Source organism: Drosophila simulans, chromosome X (genome assembly GCF_016746395.2).
Source record: "Drosophila simulans strain w501 chromosome X, Prin_Dsim_3.1, whole genome shotgun sequence".
NCBI classification, from domain to species: Eukaryota; Metazoa; Arthropoda; class Insecta; order Diptera; family Drosophilidae; genus Drosophila; species Drosophila simulans.
The window spans coordinates 17,776,781-17,797,409 of NC_052525.2; the positions used below are offsets into that span (position 1 = coordinate 17,776,781).

Consider the following 20,629-nt stretch of genomic DNA (forward strand, 5'->3'; position numbering starts at 1 on the left):
TTTTTTCATCTTCGTCTTTTGTTTTGCCTAATGACAAAGACTAATATTTTCTTCCTGTGACATATCTCTTTCGTGCATTGAAATTTACTTTTGTTGGCCGTGTGTGTATGTTGCGTTGTGTTTTTTGTCTCGGCTGAGAGTCTCTATTGCCGTGTGTGTGTTGTCGCTCCATTTAGGAACGGAGTCCAAGTCCGGCGGAGGAGGAGGTCCGTTCGGCGCAGCAGTTTATGGAAATTATTTGTTGCATTGCGCTGCTAATGTGTTAAAACAATATCTGGCCCAAAACCCCCTCCCCCTCCCACGAAACACGACCCGAGCGGCAGGGAGGCGGTCTGTCCGCATGTCCAACCGTCCCTATGTCCGAATGTCCGTATGTCCGTATGCCCAACTGTCCAACTGTCCAACTGTCCGGCTTTGTGTGCTGTGTGGCACAAATAAGACGGGGAAATATTTACACAAGCACTAAAGGCTACGACTGAAAGGCTACAGACTGAAACTGAGTTTCAAACTGCGGCTGAAGCATGGGCGGCCAGCTGTGAGCCGGGCACGCCCCTGCTGCCGCCCCTAAGTCTCTCGGTGGTTTTTTCTTTTTTTTTGTTTCGAGACTCTGCAATTGGCAAGCCAACGACAAAGTGTCTCTGCATCTTCATCTTCAGCTTCATTTTCATCTTGAGGCAGTTGTAGGCGGACCACCCAGCCACCAGTTGCAGTCCGTCAGTTGTTCAATGCATCAATTAGCTCCCACTGAGCCAACTCCGCTCACCATGTCCACCTGCCCATTCTGTCCATGGGTAAACGCAAACCATTTTCGCCCTTGTTGCTCGTTTTATTTATTTTGTTTTTCTTCTTTTTTTTCTTTTTGGTCAACCGTCGGTGGTCAATCCATGCACCAGCGTTGCCAATTGCTGGGCCGCAAATTGAAATGTTGGTCCTGCGGAAAACATGCACGGGCCCCACATGGCGTATACGCAACGGGGCGACGGCAATGAGTCACATTGTGTCTGTGTTGGGACAGCACTCATTATGTTTCCCAATGCTTCACATTTGGCACGGCTATTGATTAGCTAAATGGGCAATCTACTTTTCATTCTGAGCCTCTTTTAAAAACATTCATGTGGATTACTAACAAAGCTGTTAACATAAATAGGAGCAGATTAAGTACGTCATTTAGTATGGGAACATAATGCTTTAGTTACTATGCATCATGATACCATTATTATAAGTTCCTTATAAGTAATATGTGTCCTGGCTCGAAATTTTACTTGGTATCAATTCTTTTTGCTAATACAAATATATTTATTTATTTTTCAAATATGTTGACTTAGTTTTTCACTTATACCTCGTTAAGTATCTGCTGATTTCATGTACATACATACATATAACGCAATAGAACCCCTATATGGTTTCTGATTCCCCTCTCTGTCTCGCTGCGATAGCCCAATGTTATTATGTTTAGCCTTAGCGGGACATCCTTAAATCCTGCACCGTTAACACTTCCGTTGTGGCAGCAACACGGTGTTCGACTCCCATTGTCGATAAGGTGTTTGTTGTCCTTGCCGCTTTCGAGGACATTCGATGTCCTTTGTTGTTGCTGGAGGAGCGAAACAAATATCAGGAAATGTCATCATTTGTAAGGGCCGTGTAAAGAGAAAGGACGACAGGACGGAATCGAATTGAATTGAATCGAATCCAGGACATTGCCACACATGGCGCGAGCGGGATGGCAACAAGAGCGAGAGCGAGAGGGAGCGAGTGAGAAATTGTCACTGCCAGCTGCATGTTCCTGGCTTCTTTCTTCCCGTCGCTTTTCCCCCGTGTGCGTGTGTGTGTCTTTCTTTCTTTTCTCGCCATCACTTCTTCTTGCTTCTTTCCCAGCGTTTTGTACTCCCTGCCACCCCCCTTCCACTGTCCATACCCACACCCCCCCCCCCCCCTTCGATTCTCTGTTGTATCAGCATTTCTCCGCCGCTCTTGTCTTGTTTGCATTGTTCTCGCCCAAAAGATTTGATCAGTTTTTAATGAACTTCATTCATGTTTGAATGACTTTGATCAGTTCCGCTCGAGCCTCGCCTCTAGCCGTCTCGCTCTGCGTGTCGCCTGCCCTCTCTTTCACACACTTTTGAAGGTTTGTCGCCTTGTCTTGGCTCTTTTTTTCTGTTTTTTTTTTTTTTTTTGTTTAACAAAAGCAAATACACGCGTGCGCTACAATCTTGTTTTGAAAGAGACGAAAATTGGGGCATATAATGATCCAAAGGATTTCGGATGGTGGTGGCGTATGCGTTATATGGAAGCTTAACTAGTGGAATCTACTAGTTCTGAGCTACTGAATCGTATTTGGGTACTTCTTCGACTCGCCACCAAATCTTGTCCACATCGGCTAATCCCCGACAGCCAAGTCCCCTCTAAGCCGCTTCATCCCCCACTCCACTCCGCTCCACTCCACTCCACCCGAATGAGAAAGAAGCAATCCGAATCCGAATCTGAATCCGAATTCAACGAGGCGTACAACAAATATTTTTACCAAGTGCCGACAGTTACCCCGCCCCCGGTGCCCTACGATTTTATAGTCCCGCTCCCTGGTTAGCCGCAGATCTCCATCTGTTGGCTTGATTGAGGGTCCTTCAAAAAGGGTACAAAACAAAAAGACTCTGGAAATCAGAAAATTGTATTAAATGTGTCCCACATCGCTGGCAAAGTGTGCGGGAGCGGGATGGCAATGCCTGCCGAGAGCGAGATGATATAGAAAAATTTATTATTTTACTTGTCAGAATTTGTGCAGCAGAAGATCTGTTAAGACGACAGTCGCTCATCATCATGATCGCGATGATTATCATTATTGAGGCACTCTTGCTTTGATCTGGCCTGCAGTTGCGCCCAGTTCGTTTCAGCCCAGCTCAGCTCAGGCTCAGCTCATCTTTAACCATTCCCAATCCGAATCCGAATCTGAATCTGAATCTGTAAATGTATCTGTATCTGTATCTGTATCCGTGTCTGAATCCCAATTCCTATCCCAAACCCCCGTCCAGAATGGCCATCCATGGGCGCAGCAAGTGCAGCGCTGTTGTTGCCGCCAAAGTTGACGCTTTGTGTCATTGTCAAGTGTTGCGCCTTGTTTGTGCAGCACCGTGTTGCAAGATGAGGGGCACACGCACACACATGCATCTATGGGGGGAATCAGCATTCTGTATCCGAATCTCAATACCAATCTCTGACTCTGCGCTGCTCTATTTGTAGCCATTTGATTTGTGATTAATGTCTCCCTCTGTGGCCTTTGTGAGTCGAGTGAGTGTATTCATTTGGCCGCGAAGAGTTGGGGGCACAGACGAAATTCCAAAGCTGAACCAATTGGTGGCAACAAATGGAGGGAACAATGACTGATGGCAATTACAATTGAATACATTATATGACACTTCAGGTCCTTTATGAGATAGTTTATAGCAATTGAATTATTTATAATTCCAGATGTGGGGTATATATAATTAAATAGAAATCATTGATTCGATTCTGAGCCAGCTTTCATTAAGTTCTGAATAATTATTCAATAGCTTAAGCCTTAATTGAATTTAGATTGTACTGAAAACACGATTTCCGTTAATTCCGATCTGTATTCGTAACTCCACAAATTATGTAAAATCAATATGAAAAATTCAACATATTTGCAATTCTTAAACGCATCCTTGAGTTTTTGAATCAAAGGGTTATGTCAGAATGGCTCGGCCCGCAATTATTCAAAGTTTGTGAATAAGAGCCCCGCCTCTTTTGGTTATTTGTCACTTTGCTTCGGCAATCGAAACGAAATTAATGCGAAATAAAAAAGCTTATTGACTGCCCCGTTATGTCTAACAAAAACAAACGAGCCGATGTATATGATTTTTTCCCTTTTAATTTTCCTTATTTTTTTATTTTTTTGGTAAGGAGACAGAAGGCAGCTCCTCCGGCGAGTCACGTTCGCCAGGTTGCATAAATCAAGTGACAAGTCGCCTGGCTTTTTGGGCCTAAATGGTGAGTGCGAGTGTGTGTGTGTAAGTGCATATACATATGTACATATGTGTGCGTGTGAGTGTGTCACTGGCGCAGCGGAGTGTGGAGAAAAGGAAAAGGGACGAGGCACCGCGAGATGCTGTGCCGGTGATTATGACGACAAACCATAAAACGCATGGCAGGATGAGCGAGCTGCGCGTACGAGTCGCGAGTTATTCCGTGGCTTCCTGGAACCGCAGAGCCCTCGACTCCCTCGACTGCATCCTAGACTTAATCCACATCAGCACCACCGCCAGAACCGAACCGAACCGTACTGAACCCACAGTGGCCACTAGTTACCACCGCGCTGCGAGAGTCCTGTGTGCGCGCGAAATGCAAAACAATATCATCATAAAAGGCAGCAGTCCATGTCCACGACCAGGTTTCAGGTCTATTGGGCCAGGTCTGGAGAGGTATGCCATAACCAAAACCAAAAACCAAAGACCAAAAACCAAAAACCTAAAAACCAAAACCAAAACCGAGAAGCCAGTCAGTCCGAGCTGAGTGCTCCTCACTCGTGACCGCTATAAATCGATGAAGTCATTGTGTGCGAGTGCCGCTGGCGATCCTTTGCAGCGGGTGCGACCGGTACAGGGCGCACAGGCACAACGACAACAAAAACAACAACAACACAGCCCTTGCCCTCTTCATTTTTCATTTTTCCGTTTCTGTTTCTGTTTCAGTTTTATTTTTCATTTTCGTACTGCGTTCGATTTTATTGCCACCTCATAAAAGTAGCATAAACATGTTAGTAGCCTTTTGCTACCGCTACTTAAGTTAGTTATTTTCCTTTTTGCCTGCCGGCGATGGAGATTTACGAATTTGTTGCACATTTTATTATGTGATTTGTGCCCTGTTGATTCGGCCATATATGCCATAGATGCCCATGCTTCCTCGGAAACGGTATCTAATAGTCGAGGGCGTTGCGAACTGCGAACTGCGAACCCCGTGGCGTTTGGGATGCCATCATCTCGAGATCGATTTGTAAATTCAGGTGATAGATATAGAATTGTAGGGTATTACCCATTCGACGTGTTTATGACACTTACCCCCCCCCCCCTATCCCCCCCTCCACGCACAATAAACGATCCCTACCGTTTTTTGTTCTCGCACCTCTTCAATGGTCTCGTTCTTGTGAAGTTTTCTTTCAGTGTCAAAGTGTAATAAAATATTACTCATGGTAATTAAAATTTTGTGCTGCGTTGTGAGCTCTTTTTTTTATTTCTTTGCCGTCGGCTCAAGTTCAATGTGCACAGGGGGTGAGCGGGGTGCTACCAGCAAAGTGGAAAAATTAAAACAATTAAAGAGCGTTAGTCGAGGAGGTGCCCAACCAGCTCGACTCAAAAATGAAATAAAATAAAAATCCACAGCCTAGCAGCTCGTAAACCTGAGGCGAAATAAAAAAAAGAAAAAACTACGCTGCCGGCGACAGTTCAACGACATGTTTATTAAGTCATACGCAAAATCTTTTCTTTTTTCCATACATTTTTTTATTTTATTTTGTTTTTTTTTTTTGTTTTTTGTTTTTTGTTTTTTTGGACCCGCCTGGGACCAGACTTTAGGCCGGGTCTTAACTGTCTGAGAACCCGACGGCGAGATTTATGCGGCCGCACTCTATGAGATTACATAAATGGCCATTAAAATGTATGCTAATAAAAACAAGATATGATATGTCCGACCAGACAAGCGCACAAATTATATAATTAAGGCCCGCCAGAGTGGCAATAGAGCAGCGGAGGGGGGCACGCCACGTCACTTAGGATCCTCAATCTGAGATATGACTTGGGAACACAGAAGTAACAAATAAATTGAAATGGTTATAGATGGGCTTGATATTACAATCTCAGCTTTTGAGCCAAACTTGGATTCTTACAGCTTTGTTCCAGCTAAAACACTCTACAGGCGCGCTTCGTCACTAACTGGACCCATGTCCTTACATATGTACATATATGCTCGTTGAGTCTGTTTCTTGTTTTGCCTAATCCTTAATATTTGATTTTTCTCATAAAATTTCTTTTTTTGATTTGTTTACTGAAAACCATTAGCTTCCATCGATGGACCATTTTTTTTTTTCGCATCTATCAACAGTTTTTCCCGGGAAATTTTTGCGAGTCGCGCTCGTAAACAAGAAACCACTTCATGAATTGTTAAGCCGCAAATGATATTGAGTAAAATCCGCTGTCCGCCTGTCATCATTATCATCGTAATCATCATCATGCCAATCGAGCGGTCCAAAAACAACAAAATCACGGACTGAAGCCGGCCGGCTATGCAAATAATAACAGCTGTAAAAAAAATCATAATAATAATAACAATAATAACAATAACAACAATAACAACTCGTCGGCAGCGCCGATAAAATAATAAACATGAAAAATATTGAAATGCGAACGCTTTGAAATGCAAATCACGCGGCCAATTTGACAAATTAATTGAATCGCTTTGTAAACAAATCGAATTTCAATTGCAAGCGGCTCATGGCTAATTTAACATGTCGCGGGGTTGTTTATTTTGGGGGGATCACCCGGAGGGGATTGACTGGTATGGACTGGACTGGTGGACATACGTCTAATGGGATGTGACGAGATATGTCGGGCAGTAGTGCCATAAATCGAGCTGCAATCCGCATACAAATCGTCGCCTTGGCACTGAATCGCTTAATAAGCCTCAATTAAAAGTCGTGTTTATGGAAAGTGAGTGAATGGGCGTGGTGACGAATTTCATCTCTGTGGAATCGAATCAATTAGGGTTAGTGATGAAATGCGGATTGAACACAGAACTGTGCTTAATAGATTAATTGTTTACAAGCAAAGTGCATGAAAACTTAGGATATCTTGCAATACTATTATATCATTATTATAATAAGTGAATTGAGGATCTGTATTATATACTAAGTTGCTATGAATACTCATATATGTATTTATTATCATAAAAACATTATAGGATTATAGGTTTCTATAATCCAGCAATAGCACTTCGTAATCCGAGAATCGCATCCCCTAGGAACCGATCGATCCATCATCATCTGGAAACTTGAATATCCGATTGCGTTGACTGGATTGATCGTAGCAATATAATTGCGTTGATGGCCTAATTGAGTTGCCACTTGTCTGCCGTGCGGATTGTGCCTTTGGGTGCACAAATTGAGTGGCGAACAGGACATGGCCAAATAGATACAGATACATCCTGTTCGTGCGGGACAGGACGCAGTTTGGCGAGCCGAAGGCCGCTGCACGGGATGGGATTCCTGGAAGGTGCCGCAGGACAATAAAAAACACAAAAAGAGATTGGGAATTTGTGAGTCGGCGAAGAAAGGAAAAAGAGGAGCGCAAAATGGCAGGACAATGGCAAAAAGTGGCCCGGCACAAAGGACTGCACAAATGCAGTTATCTTGCAAAATTGTCGACACAATGCGTGGGAGCGGGACGGCGCAATGATGGGTTATTAAATGTTGTTAATCTTTTTCTTTTTTCCCCCCGCACCACTCCGCCGTCCACGGCCAGGCACATATTCAAATTTCACCGGGAGGAAGGAGGAAGGAGCAGGTAGTCCAGTCGGGCGGTGCGGCTGGTCCGTTATGACCAGGCCAAAAACAATGCCCCGCACGGAATCCGAAATCCGAAAACTGAAAACCGAAATACTGGAATGCTGGAATGCCCGTCGACGTCGAGCCTCTTGGCATTTGCCTTTATTGTGCACGCTGTTTAAATATTTACCGAGTTTTACAATATTTATGACAGCTAAAAACATAACAACACCTACTTACCCGAAAGGGCTCAGGCCAAAAAGGGGACACTTGACACTGGACTATGGTCAAGAGACCCGAACCCAAAACCAAAACCAAAACCGAACATAAAAGCCATAACCCTGGAGCGGCTTAAAGTCTGGACTTCCTTCGATCGATTGCAATCAATAAACGGCTTAGGCGGCATTATAATGCATGCAGAAATGTTTTTGCTCACCGTCTCGTGCTAATCCATTTGCATGTCAACATCTCCGTTTTGCCCTTCGCCAGGACACTTAAGGACTCGCAAGGAAGACGGCAGTCTGCTTCCGTTCGCTGAGCGCTAATAATCCGAGTGGACTTGGCCATAAGTTGCCACTAAGCGCCCTAAACGGAGCTTGGCAATAAGCCAAGGCATTAAAAAGTAAATTTGCCTAAATCCGCTTAAAACAAAGCGGGGATTTCTCGATTCCAGACTGCAATGCAAATCGGAGACCAGGACAAGTGTAGCCGTGTTTTAGTTAACCCCGGGGATAAGCGGCAGCTCATCTGCCCCCTGATCCCGGCACCTTAGCATCCCCGCAAGAGCTAATGCCACCGATGATTATGGTGATCAGCTTTACGAGTATATGTAGTTCTGATGCACTTGGCGCAAACTTTCATTGAGTGGTTCCATTGATCACAGTCCATTCATTTCCTCTGGGTTTCTGGGCACAGGTAGACACGCAGGTGGGGATCGGGTTTGGAATAGGGATCGGTTTCAGTATCGAGGGGAACTGGGAGCCTGACGTGCTAATAGTTTGACGCCGCTGGAGATCATAAAACCCATGACCCATGGAGGAGCCATAAAGACGCATCCAAGGCGCAGCAGAGAGCGAATCCGCAGAAAGTGGGTCAAGGAAATTGGGGTAATGAGATAGGGATTCAATGTACACGAATGTGTTGGCCACATAAGAAGATACTTGATAGGTTTCTGATGGTGAAATATATGAACATATATATAATTTAATTCGATCAAACTAATCATATAATCAGATATTTAGTCACCTTCATAGGGATTCGATACGAAGATACGTCTATTTTAGTTTCGAAATATATCAAATATAGAAAACGGCAAAATGCAAATGCACCTCAGTTAAGATTCAACAACCTCAAAATAGGATACCATGTTGAAGTACGAAGTTATTTTCCATGAAAGATGGTATATATATCCAAAAGGATATATTCTTTATATACCTTATCCTTATCATACCATTTATTCCCAAAAATGAAATGCAATACAGATTTATTTTCAAATTCAATTCAGTTTATTGTTCGCTTTATTCCGCTGCTGGCTTAGTCATATGTCGGTCGGTTCTATAAATACGAAAATCGATTTCTAAGGGCGAGCTTAGGACTACGAAGGCATAGATGCGGCCACATGCCGCCCCAATGCGATCTATATAATATATATGTACAATTAGGTTAGTTACGAACTAGTCAAGCACTATATCACAGATGTCAAAACACAAGCTAGCCTACGAAAAAAAATGTGTGTGTGCCTTAGGATCGAAATTTAGCCTAAAGGATATGGATATGGAATAATGGTCGTGGATGCGATGGGTTAGCTTAGCCTACTGGGGGTCACATAGTACTCGATTTGGGTGCGGGATGGGCTACAAAGCGGGCGTGGCGAATAATACTTTCCAGTGGGTGGTGGTTGGCGGTTGCTCTTATGTGACTAGAACGGCAACTGCGGATTGTGGTTTCATATGCTATATAACTATATCTCTCTCTCTCTCTCTCTCTCTCTCGACGGATGTCAATAAATACGGAATGTGGTAATACTTGCAATGAATTCGAGAACAGGGACTCTGTGCTGTCAATCAAATAATTTACTTAAGCTACTATCGATCAATAAACGGTTAAATTAAGGGTTTTAGGCTTGGGGCTTGTGGAACAGAGGATAGGGGCGTGTCCTGAGGAAAGGGAAAATGGGAGATACGGGGATGTTGTGTATGCTATTTCACGTGCGCTGCACGCGCTTCGACTGGCGCTTTCCTCGTCTGCCACGTGCAAATTGATTGCTTCCACCACCGGTGGAAACACTTGCAACACCTGCAACTCCAACAGCAGCACCGGCCACTGGCTTGGATACCTCGTTGAACTCCTTGCCATTCATGGTGGAGCTGCGCCAACGCTGCTCCAGTTGATCCGCCAGCTGCTGCTGCTGTAGCAGCTTCTTCTGGCTCCTCTGCTGCTTCTTGTGGTGCTTCCGTGGCCGACTCCTCACCCGCTTGCCATCCCGACGCAGAAGCTGGTACATGGTGCGCAAAAAGTCGTAGTAGTGGTGCTTCACGAAGCGCATATCGATCGAGTCCGCCTCGCCCGCCGCCATGGATGCACTGGAAGCAGCACCACCCATGCCGGGCGCACTCGTCTTGGAGCGCAACTTCAAACGCTTGTTCATCTCGAGACGCGAGATCTGCGGCAGCTGCTGGCCCAGCATGGTGGTGCCGCCAACTGCTGTGACCGCCGCACCACTGCGCCGCTGCTTCTGGCGCGGACTCTGCGTCTGGTTGACGGCTGTCTCCAGTTCGCAGAGGATGCGCCGCGAGCTCAGGAGCAGCTCGCGCAGCTCGCGGGCGGTGCTGGACTCGCGGGTGATGGACCGCTGGTCCCAGCGGATCTGCTGGCGCCTCAGATACGCAAAACTGGCCACGTACGTTTGCATGTTGCGGTACCAGCGCTTTAGGGCAATCTGTGGGAGAAATCAAAAAGATGGAGACAATTGTGAGCTATTTTCAAGATACAAAGATAGGTTGATAACGAGATGATTTGGTAACTAGTTTTGAGTTAATTAGTAACTAGTTAATAGAAGAAAAGTATGCTTACCGTGGAATTGGGCTTGAGCTTGGGCAGGAACTTGTAGTTGTGCGTGTGGAGCGACCACATGGTCATGTTGCGAATATCAATGGCCGAGTCCTGGCTGCTGTTTAGACTGCGGTACTCCCTAAAGGCGTGGCGCTTCAGCTGATTGAAGCTCTGTGGAGGAGCAGATAAAATGGGGAGCGGGTTAAATATGGAACGTGTCCAACGAGCGTTTCCGTTTGAACTCACCTGCCTGGGCCGCTGGCGATTGAAGCGATCCCCCGCCGAGGGATGATAGTTGCCCCCGCAGGGATTGGCCCACTCCAGGGCGGTGGTGTTCTCGTCAAAGTTGCGATAGTCGATCCAGTTGCTGTTCCGTTTTCGATGGCGCTTGCGCGGACTGGCGGCGCTGGCAGGGATAGTGCCCTGATTGGGATGCTGGGCTGAAGCCGTGCTGGAGGTGGTGCGAATGCGCAGGCGCTCGCTATCGATAACCGTCAGACCGCCGCTGCTGGTGGTGCTGCGCCCCTCGGCCATGTGGGGCAGCTGGGCGGCGAGGAGCAGGACAAGTAGGGTGGGCAGGAGCAGGAGCAGCGGACGAGCCATCGCCGCATGGTAGCCACTTTCTCTTTCGCGCCGGAATCCGTTACCGCTACCGCTGCCGCTACCGCTTCCGCTGGAGTTTCCGTTTCCGTTGCCGGCTGCCGTGGTGCTGTGTTTAGCTGTGGTCGCAGCGCACTGCCAACCAACTGCTGTCCGTGGTCCGTATCGAAATCAGTTTGCAGATACAGCGAACAGGGTGACCATATATATATATAGATATATGTGATGGTGATGGGGTGAGAGGGGAAGAGATGTGGAGAAAAAACACTATGAGTATCGAGAATGCAAAAGTTGATTCAATTTTCTGCTACAACGCGCGACGACCAACGATCAACTGCTATCACTGTTCCTTCCTGACTAGATGGTTAACTAACTGGACTTCCTCGGGAGTGGATGGGTTACTGGGTGGGATTGCGTGGTCGGGATGCTGGCCTGGGTGCTGGAGTTCTGAAGAGATCGAGTTCACGGGTCGGATGATCAGCCGAGCCTCCTTCAATGCGAGTGCAACTGCAACCGGACAACAGTCTCAACAATTTGGTTTGATTTTTTTAACATTTTCTCTTAGTTTGTTTTGCGTTTTTTTTTGCTTTTCGTTTTTTTTTTTTCTTTTCCAGAGCGATATGTGTGTATATTGAGGGCGGGAAACTTTTTAATTTAGACAATTAACTCGAGAGTAGCCTGAGCGAATAATGAAGACGTATCGATCCGAGATACGAGGATCTAATCTTCTCCAGGCGGCAACAAATCTCTGCCTTCTGGCTTGGCTTGGCTTCAACTTCCAGTGTGTGAAAGTGTATTGGAACTTTTGAGGTTGAATTTTGGATTTGGAGCTAATTCTAAAATTTGAATATTTCAAATTCTCCATACATGTTAGCTACTTTATCTGACAGGATTAAAATTCGAGACTGAAGATCGCTTGCTGCTTAAAAACGAACGAAGGATTCGCACAAGTAACATTATCCTGAATGGAATCGCATTGTCCTGCACAGCGGATTTATTAAACTATTTAATTTTTTTTTGTATCCTAATTCCCAAAATTGCAGTTGCTCTCACAGAATGTCCTTTTTGCATAACAGTAGATCGTTGGTCGTTTCATGTTGATAAGTCACTTGAAGAGTGGAGAATTGATGACGAATATCCTTTTCGATCCCTTCTCCACTCTCCAATTGTGCCTGCTCTTAAGTCTTGATTAAATTAAAAATAATACACACACCGCATTATAGATGAAAAGTGGAATCGGTCAGGATCCTCGCGGGATCCCCGTGGTTTGTGCTGCGCCTGAGCTCCCAAAAGTCCGTACGTTAATCCAAATGTTCGATGATCGTTCGAGATTCGTTGTTCGTTGATTTTCCGGCGGTTTTCAATGGGCACTTTTGCAACACAACACTCGCAAAAAAATGTATTTATATATATATTTATTATATATAATATTTGTGAGACCACTTGACCACAGATCGAGTTCAGATCCGTGCTTCAGTTTGTGTTCTGATTTGGTGATTTCGATGCTTTGGAGACTGATTCGCGGACACTTCTGCTCGCGTTCGAGTGTGAAACCGAACTGAGCCCAAAGTCGCGCTGGATTTGACCAGCTTTCTTCGCTGAGAGGCTGCGGATACCAGATACCAGAATACCAGAGCGATACCGACCGACCACCGACCAACCGACCGACCGATGAGCAGCGCCAAAAGGCCGAAACCGAAACTGAAATGGGAACTGAGGCGAGCTGAGCGGCCTCTGCCGGCGTCGCTGCCCGCCGACTGCCGACGAGCGGTACGCCATGGTCCGAGCCAGAAGAAGACCGCCGATTCGGACCGATCAGATTCAGATCCGAAGAACCGCAGGCTGTCCCGCTCCCGCGCCCGCTCTCACCGATCGTATTCGGGGTATCCTATTCCCAGGTCACCTGCACGTGTGTGCGTATGCGCCTACCTGGCCCAAGTGTGTGTTGGTGCCGTCTTCGAGCCTGCCAACCGGCTGTCCTCGCGCGCCATCCCGCTCGCTCCTGCGGGCCAGGGCGATCTTTGCCCGGTCGCCATTGCAACTGGAATTTTCCCACTTGCCCAATCCGCGCCACTCACTCAAAGAGCGGGAAAAAGAGAGAGGCAGCGAGTGGATAGCCTACCTGGTGCCCCAGAAGACCAGGCCTACCTGGCTCTGTCCCACTCCTCTAAGCCCGGTCAGCTAGGTCCTCTCTCTCCCTCGCTCACTCTCACACTCTCTGGGTGACCTTGAGCGGCCTGCTCACCCCTCCCAAAAAGTCCTGACATTCAAATCGGTCCAGAAAGTGATCAACGGAAATGACCAACATAACACCGCAATTCAGCTCGCTAATCCAGGTAAACTATCCATTCGAGAACTATCCATGAGGAATGTTACCCAATAGCACATTTTCTTCAGGTTTTCCTAACAACTATTAAATTGCTATATATTTTGTATATTTAAATTTGTATCTTAATTTAGTAATTATAAGAAAAGCGGATAAAGTACTGAAGAATCAACCAATTGTTGAGCTACAATTCTTCTCAATACCAGCATTACTATATATATAAAATACACATTTTTATAGTAATATTATTTATGCGTGTTAGAGCCACAGCCAATGTAACTGTACTAGTGGTTTTGGCCCTCACAATCTATTATACATATACCATTCCATTCCAATTCATTTGACATGTTTAAAGTTGATTAAATTAATTTAATAATATATATATACCAAAATCGGTTGGTATAGCTAATTAATTAATAAAGACTTACATAAAAATCATAGTACATTAAGGATGTTGTTTCAACGTATCTAGATACTTTTATCTTACCTCAAATTATATCTTTTGATAATCACTGCGCTAATATTTGACCATCTCAGTTAGTTTTGGCTTGATACTGTTGCTATTCTGCTATGGGTGGATATCCTATGTAATAGAAGAAGAGTGTGAAATCTCTGGCCAGTGGGCCAGGTACTCCCAACTGGCGAACCCCCGGACGCCCAGCTACCTAGACCTCCCTACGTCAAATATGCCCATATTTCTCCCTACTTTCGAGGGCTTGCACAATTGACGGTCTAATTAAATTGAGAGTTTTGCTGCATTATGGCCGCATTGTTTTGGGCAGCCGAAAACAGCTGTAGATGGTCAGATAGCCGGCCGAAACGGACAGCGGACAACGGACAACGGACTGCGGACGGTGTGTCCTTGCGTCTAACCGTAAGTGCAGCGTGCAGCAACTGCTGCAGGAAGCAGTTGTGTTGCGCAGCGGGGCCACTCGCCTTGATTTCGCCGCAAGGCTGGACGAACGCACAGGACTCGAATCTCGCAGGACCCACAACCCACAGAGAGGGACTCGCTCGCATATATCACATATATCAAGGTGGCAGCGCACACCTTTTGTGCGACCTCTCCTTTGGGAAACGGGCGGCAAGGCACAAAAAGGGCAATTCGCACCCGGAGCAACAGCTTCATCTCCTCGATGCTGTCAGGATGGATCGGGATCGGCATCGGGATCGGATCCTCGTACGCCCGAGATGGACACGATTATTGCATTGATGAGCTCCTGCTGCTGCTGTCGGTACACACACACACAGCATTCCCGGCGGGGAGGCAACCCCCACCCAGTCGACCAGCTTCGACTTTCTGTTTTACTTGCGATTCGTTCTGGACAACAAAAATATTTTGCTACAAAATTGAGCTGTCCTGTGAGGTCCTCGCCCGTCCAGAACGCATTGTGTCCTGTCATGGTGTAATTTTTTAGCGGCGTAGCGAATGCTAAGGATACGCTTTAATTGCCACAGCGAACACCTCGACCTCGAGGTGGAAGGTTAACCGAGAGACACAAATACAGATACAGATGCAGATACAAGTATCTGTAGATGTGCCATAAGGAGAACCATCCGTCATTACACGCTGCTTAGCTCCTGTCCTTTCGCAGGACCTGATCCCATCCCAGGCAAGCCTACCTACCTCCGAACCTCCTGTTTTCCTGTTTTCGTGGGTGTGTAGCTGTGGGTGTGGGTGTGCAATGGGTGGGGGAGGTGTGAGTTTCCCATTTCTCAGTTCAGTTCCTCTGTTGTTTTGATGTTTTTTGATTATGCGTAAAATCGCTCGCTTTATCAAGATCCCGAAGTGCAATTCTCACATCCGAAACGGTAACTTAAACGGTTAGTTAGTCGATTTGCTTGTCCGTTTGTATCTTGTTTGTTTGTTTGCTTGCCTGTCTATTTTCCGCCGCTTATCCGATCCTCAATTGCCGTTGCAATTCGGATTCGCCATGGATTTCATCTGGTACCTTAGGCATTTATTGAGTATTCAGCATTCAGTCGGCTTTAACTCTTTGATGTTGATTATCGCCTCGAAGTGGTACATCGTTATGCCTTAATCAATGACCAACTCAGTATAGGAATTGCAAATTTGTTAGTATTTAGCTTACATTTTTCTATCCACCTATAAATAAATATATCTTTCGTATATGAACTGGCCAGCTTAGAATTTAGAGAAAAATCTAATAAAAGTTGGCATTCTCTTTTAATTATATTTATTTCGATTGGTAGTGACTAGTCGCCCGATTTCCAATTTTGTTTAACGTGTGGCGTATTTAAATAGGCAATAAATTATTTTTGCATTACCACCTATTTAACATTCAATTTATTTAGTAAATGTGTCTTACACTGCCGTTAAATATATCTATCTATATTACTAGTATTCCGAATGTGTACAAATATTTTCTGTAGTGCAGTTGCAAGAATGTACAATTTGCAACAATCTTCATTACCATACTTTCCTTTTCACACTTGATAAAGAGTCAGATGTTGGTCCAATAAGCTCCTCTGCAGTCGTTCATACTACACATGTCATCTAATCCTTTTACGCCCATCATATGCTCACAGGAAAATGTACCGTTTGTTAATTGATTTGCTGGAGTTCGTTTTGACCCACTGGCCTGTGGGTTGAGGGGGAGCCGGTGGGGCGTGGCGCGGAGATGCCACTCTACGCACTTGTGTGCGTGGGCGATGGCACGTAGGCCCGTCGGTGAACCTGTGAGTGTGTGCCAGTGGCCCGTCGCTGATTGGTCCGCTGCCCCCTGAGCGTCACTCCGAAGACGAGCGGTTCCGAAGCGCTCTGGCCAATCGGCGAGCCGCCAACAAGCTCCAAGCGAGCGGCGCGGAGAGCGCCGATTCGAGTGGAAGAGCAGAGCGCAACAGGTTGCCGCTCTCCACAGAGAACGAGTGAGAGAGAGGGAGAGGGCGAGGGCGAGAGACAGAGAGGGAGAGAGTGCGGCCAGCGACGAGAAGAGGAAGATGAAGAACAGGTTGTCGAGCGGAACATTGTGTGGACTTGGATTTTCATTCATAACCTCAGCTCGCTGCAGCAGAGCAAATGCTGCTGCGACTGTTGCTGCTGCTGCGCCTGTTGCTGCTGCTGCGGCGGCCTCTGCCGCTGACTCAATTCGCTGCGGCGGCAGCTCACAGCTATCGGTTTTCGAGGCGACTGACGCCATTGCCACGCGAACGGCTCTGCGCAGCCCCAACCCAATCCCTAGCTGAATCCGAACATGAGTCCCCATCCCACGCACCACCATCTTTGATCGCTCCTGACCATCCGATCCGATTACCCAAAGAATAGGGAAGCCAGTCAAGTGGCAACGGTAAAATTGGTCCTTTGGTGCCCCTTTAAAGCAATACAATACCCCAAACGATATACATATGTACGTAGGCATGCACTTAAAGGAAGAAATGATAGAACCCTTTTTAAGGAGGGTTACCCTTCCCCCTACTATGCAGCTTTTCGATTATTTTATGCAGGAAGCAGAACTACCATGCAGGAACTACAGATAGGAATGATCATAAAACATTTCCGATAAGCCGCCACCGAGGAGATATCACACTTTCTTACCGTGTACAAACCGCTTTGTCACAGGCAGAGATCACACGACGATTGCCCGACTTTTTTGCCTAATGGTCCATGAGTCACAGCCAGACGACGGACGGTACGGTACTTGGGGTTTTCTTAACAGCCGCGCTGTGGAAAACCTCGAACCGATATACACACATCTATCTATGTATCTATATATCTATCTATCTATCGGAACGTGCCCCGGGCACGAGCTATAAACGACGATGGGGTGGGTCAGGGCAGGTGACTAGTCGGGCCGAAAACGGAATCTCGCGCATATTTCCCCAGTATTTCCGATTTGGGGGAGTGGTAATTGGGTTGCCAACTTCAAGCATTGGAGGTCATAAACCCAAGATTCCCCCAAAAAAAGTGAAAAATCAAAATATTTAAAATAAAATGCTCTATGCAAAAAATTAATGAATTTTCTGAGCACAACCCTTTGCCAATTGTGAGTGCAAATTGCACTTTGAACTCTACCTTTGATTTGTTCCATTTCCACTTGTTCCAATTCATGGAAACATCTTATGAGCCATGCTTTTTTAATCGATGTTGTAGACCTTCGAAAGGTTGTCAGAATTCCCACCGTTGAGTAAGCCGCCAATTCGATGTAACTTGATTTGCATCGGAATGATGAAATATTTCGATAAACTGGAACTGATACTCGTCCACCAGAAAAGAAAAGCACTTTGCGTATGCGCCTATCGGTATAATTTATTAATAGTCATTGTAATATTGTAAATATATAAATATAAAAAAATACACTTAAGTAATAGTTTTCATAAGTTATCGAGCCTGCGATGCGGTGAATGTGTTCAGTGAGTATGTACGAGTATGTATATAAATAGGATGCGAAGGCGATATAAATACGTATGGGGTCAATGGGGGTTTAATAAGTTATAATAAATAATAGGGTCTAAGGCAGATGAGGGTGTCTGGTAGACGAATACGGATCTGGATACTCGTGGGCATAGCCTATTAGCTTGAGATTGCAGTGGGTCATCGGAGGTGATTATTTTTGGTATGGCTTTTACTGCTCCTCTGCAGCGTCCAACTCTGTCCAGCGGATTACTGGTAGAGCTTGATCAGCTGCTCGTACTTGTGCTCGATGATGGTCAGCACCTTGATGGTCTCCACGGCGGCGCCGAACACCGGCCATATGTGATCGGCATTGTACTCGGAGTTCCTCGGATTGCAGGCATCGTTGAGGCCGGCGACCTTGAGAGCCTCGTGCATGTTGTGATGGAAGAAGTGCACGAAGTTGTTGAAGAAGCAGTTCCAGGACTTGTGGTCGAACTCTATGGTCTCGTACAGATGCTCCAGGACCAGTAGTGACTCGATAATGGCCGGCATCTCCTCCTCCAGCGTCGTCACCTTGCCACTGTACACGAAGTCACCCAGCTCGTTCTGGAACTTGACTTCCTCGACCTCCGACTGGAGCGGATGCTTCAATGCCAGGGAATGCAGCGAGTAGGCACGAACGTCTTGGGGCAGGCTGTGGCTCTGATTCCTCAGCTGTTTTTGAATGGAAAATGGGAATCTTAGTGCCTCTGCTGCCGCATGATCATCGTTCTAGCTAACTTACCCATTCTTTGGTCAGGCAGAGGACCGCCTCCCGCGTATTCTTGGCCACCTCGTGCGCCACTTGCAGGTGTTCGATGTTGGGAGTCATTTTCAGGTCCGTGCACTGCTCCCTGCCTTCAGTCTGATTGGTGAACAGGGGCACAATCTTGGTTTTTATTGACCTGGTGTGCTGGTGGTGGTGGTGTGGTCGTGGGTGATTGCGGTGCGGCAGGATCAGGCTCAATCCTCGAGCGCGACGCGGTGCGGCGGTTGTCCCCGTTGGCCAACTGGTGGCGACTGTGAGTAGCAGCAGGATGCCCAGGAGCCAGCACTTGGAGGTAGCTGCAATGCGAGAAGAAGGAAGATGGTCAGTAAATAGGATTCATACAAATAAGTTCAATAGATCTCCCTAATCCTGGTGCATGGGCCATGTTTGGACAATAAGATAATGATAATTGGAAACTTTAATCCCCAAGATCCCTATCATTTGATGCACACTTTCCTGTTTGCCCAGCGATGACACAGTTATAGATACAAAGATAGATAGAGCGACATGATTCAGAGGCACGAGACTTACAAATGCGACCGATGATGTTGGATTGCTGCTGGCAGGACGTTTCTGTCGCCGCCGGAGCCTTCTGCTCCTGCTGCTGCTGTAGTCGCTCGCAGGATCGGATCTCAAAGGATTCACTGGCACTGCTGTTGGCGGTCATATTTTGATTTGATTTGTGATGTTAGGCACTCGCGGTTAAGAGAGTATCTTTTATTGGTTTTCGATATTTGGCCAAGATACAGATTGAAAGCGCGCTAATGAGCTGGATAGCTGGAGAGCTGGGGCTGGCGTGTGGGCTCTGCGAGATCTTACGGTTAATGAGGAGTTGGGGCACACGCCGGCGATTTAAATACAAACCGGACCGCCATCCGGCGATATCAGTAGCCGAAGCCGCACGAGCGGCGCAGCGCGTGGCCGAGCTTACTTTTTTTACGCACACACACACACACGCGCACGCGGGCGGCGGGTACTCACACTTGTTGTGCTCGTTGTAGCGACAAGTGAACAAAAACAACAGCAAGCAGCAATAGCAGCAGCAGCAACGGCAGCATCAGCGGCCGATGGTCGATGACGATAATGAAAAAAAACAACGGTTCGCAAAGGGAGTTCGAATTTGCGTTTTCTCGATTATCGGAGGTGGGGGTGAGTGGGTGGCTTGGCTTGGCTTGGCTTGGCTTGGCTTGGCTTGGATGGGCTTCCTGACTCAGCCGGGGATTAGCTACTCCCTGGTCAGTAGTTCATGCCGCTGTTGCAGAGCTGCACATGACGTTTTGTTTTCTTCCTGTCTTGCGGCAAGTGAGTTGCCAGCCGATGTAATTTATGCACACACGCTTCATGGCCCAAAACGGATGTCACATTGCATTCTTGCACCCTACACCAAGTAATCGGGCTTCTTGGTTGCCAACTGGCTTTGGGCTTTGGGCCTTACAATCGCCACATGAGAATCCTTATTTCAAATTGCCTGCCCGGAGGACGACGACTGCAAACATTTTAGTTTAGTTTTGTCTGTGAGTGGCTTTTAGTCACTGTTTGGCCGACACATGCCAATTGCTCTGTTTGTTGGCTGATTAATACTTATTTGATTGATTCTTGGAAATTGTTTGGCATATATATATATATATTCAAATCCCAGTGTTCAAGCTAACAGAGTAACACTCAAAGCATAAAGCTCAAAGCAATATTTTGACACCAAACAAATTTTTTAATGGGAATTTCGCAGTTCTTGTACGAAATTTGATAAGCCTGATGCCTGAATACTGAGCTTTCCGGAAATTGTAATGTCTATATGTAAATTCAACTTTGGTCTCAAAGCCCATCGGGCTCAAAGAGTCAGGTATTAGCCAAAGTGGAAACGCGTTTACTTTGATAAATTTGCGAATATCTCGTGTCTCTTAGCTGCTGTGGCGGCGACGGCGTCACTTCGGATTCTTCAGATAC

At 46.3% G+C, this 20,629-nt stretch overlaps 2 protein-coding genes across 2 annotated transcripts; both read right to left on the reverse strand.

Annotated features, from left to right (window-relative positions):
• Positions 1-9,028: 9,028 nt before the first annotated feature.
• Positions 9,029-12,072, reverse strand: LOC6726331. The gene is made up of 3 exons (XM_002107255.4): positions 10,844-12,072; positions 10,619-10,768; positions 9,029-10,484 (listed from the first exon to the last, which is right to left on the reverse strand). The coding sequence occupies exons 1-3, from the start codon at positions 11,198-11,200 to the stop codon at positions 9,750-9,752; spliced, it is 1,242 nt and encodes a 413-aa protein (XP_002107291.1). The 5' UTR covers positions 11,201-12,072; the 3' UTR covers positions 9,029-9,749.
• A 5,698-nt stretch (positions 12,073-17,770) lies between these two features.
• LOC27206340 lies at positions 17,771-19,506 on the reverse strand. Its single transcript, XM_016172398.3, has 3 exons — positions 19,217-19,506; positions 18,662-18,981; positions 17,771-18,591 (listed from the first exon to the last, which is right to left on the reverse strand). The coding sequence occupies exons 1-3, from the start codon at positions 19,350-19,352 to the stop codon at positions 18,145-18,147; spliced, it is 903 nt and encodes a 300-aa protein (XP_016039910.2). The 5' UTR covers positions 19,353-19,506; the 3' UTR covers positions 17,771-18,144.
• Between the last annotated feature and the right edge of the window lie 1,123 nt (positions 19,507-20,629).

Bases quoted from the DNA above. Each gene is read 5' to 3' on its own strand.
- LOC6726331 (XM_002107255.4), bottom strand. From the start codon at position 11,200: ATGGCTCGTCCGCTGCTCCTGCTCCTGCCCACCCTACTTGTCCTGCTC. The intron at 10,769-10,843 runs GTGAGTTCAAAC...GCTCCTCCACAG, and splicing joins ATCGCCAGCGGCCCAGGCAG to AGCTTCAATCAGCTGAAGCG. The intron at 10,485-10,618 runs GTAAGCATACTT...TTTCTCCCACAG, and splicing joins AGCTCAAGCCCAATTCCACG to ATTGCCCTAAAGCGCTGGTA.
- LOC27206340 (XM_016172398.3), bottom strand. From the start codon at position 19,352: ATGACCGCCAACAGCAGTGCCAGTGAATCCTTTGAGATCCGATCCTGC. The intron at 18,982-19,216 runs GTAAGTCTCGTG...CTCGCATTGCAG, and splicing joins CAACATCATCGGTCGCATTT to CTACCTCCAAGTGCTGGCTC. The intron at 18,592-18,661 runs GTAAGTTAGCTA...ATTCAAAAACAG, and splicing joins TCTGCCTGACCAAAGAATGG to CTGAGGAATCAGAGCCACAG.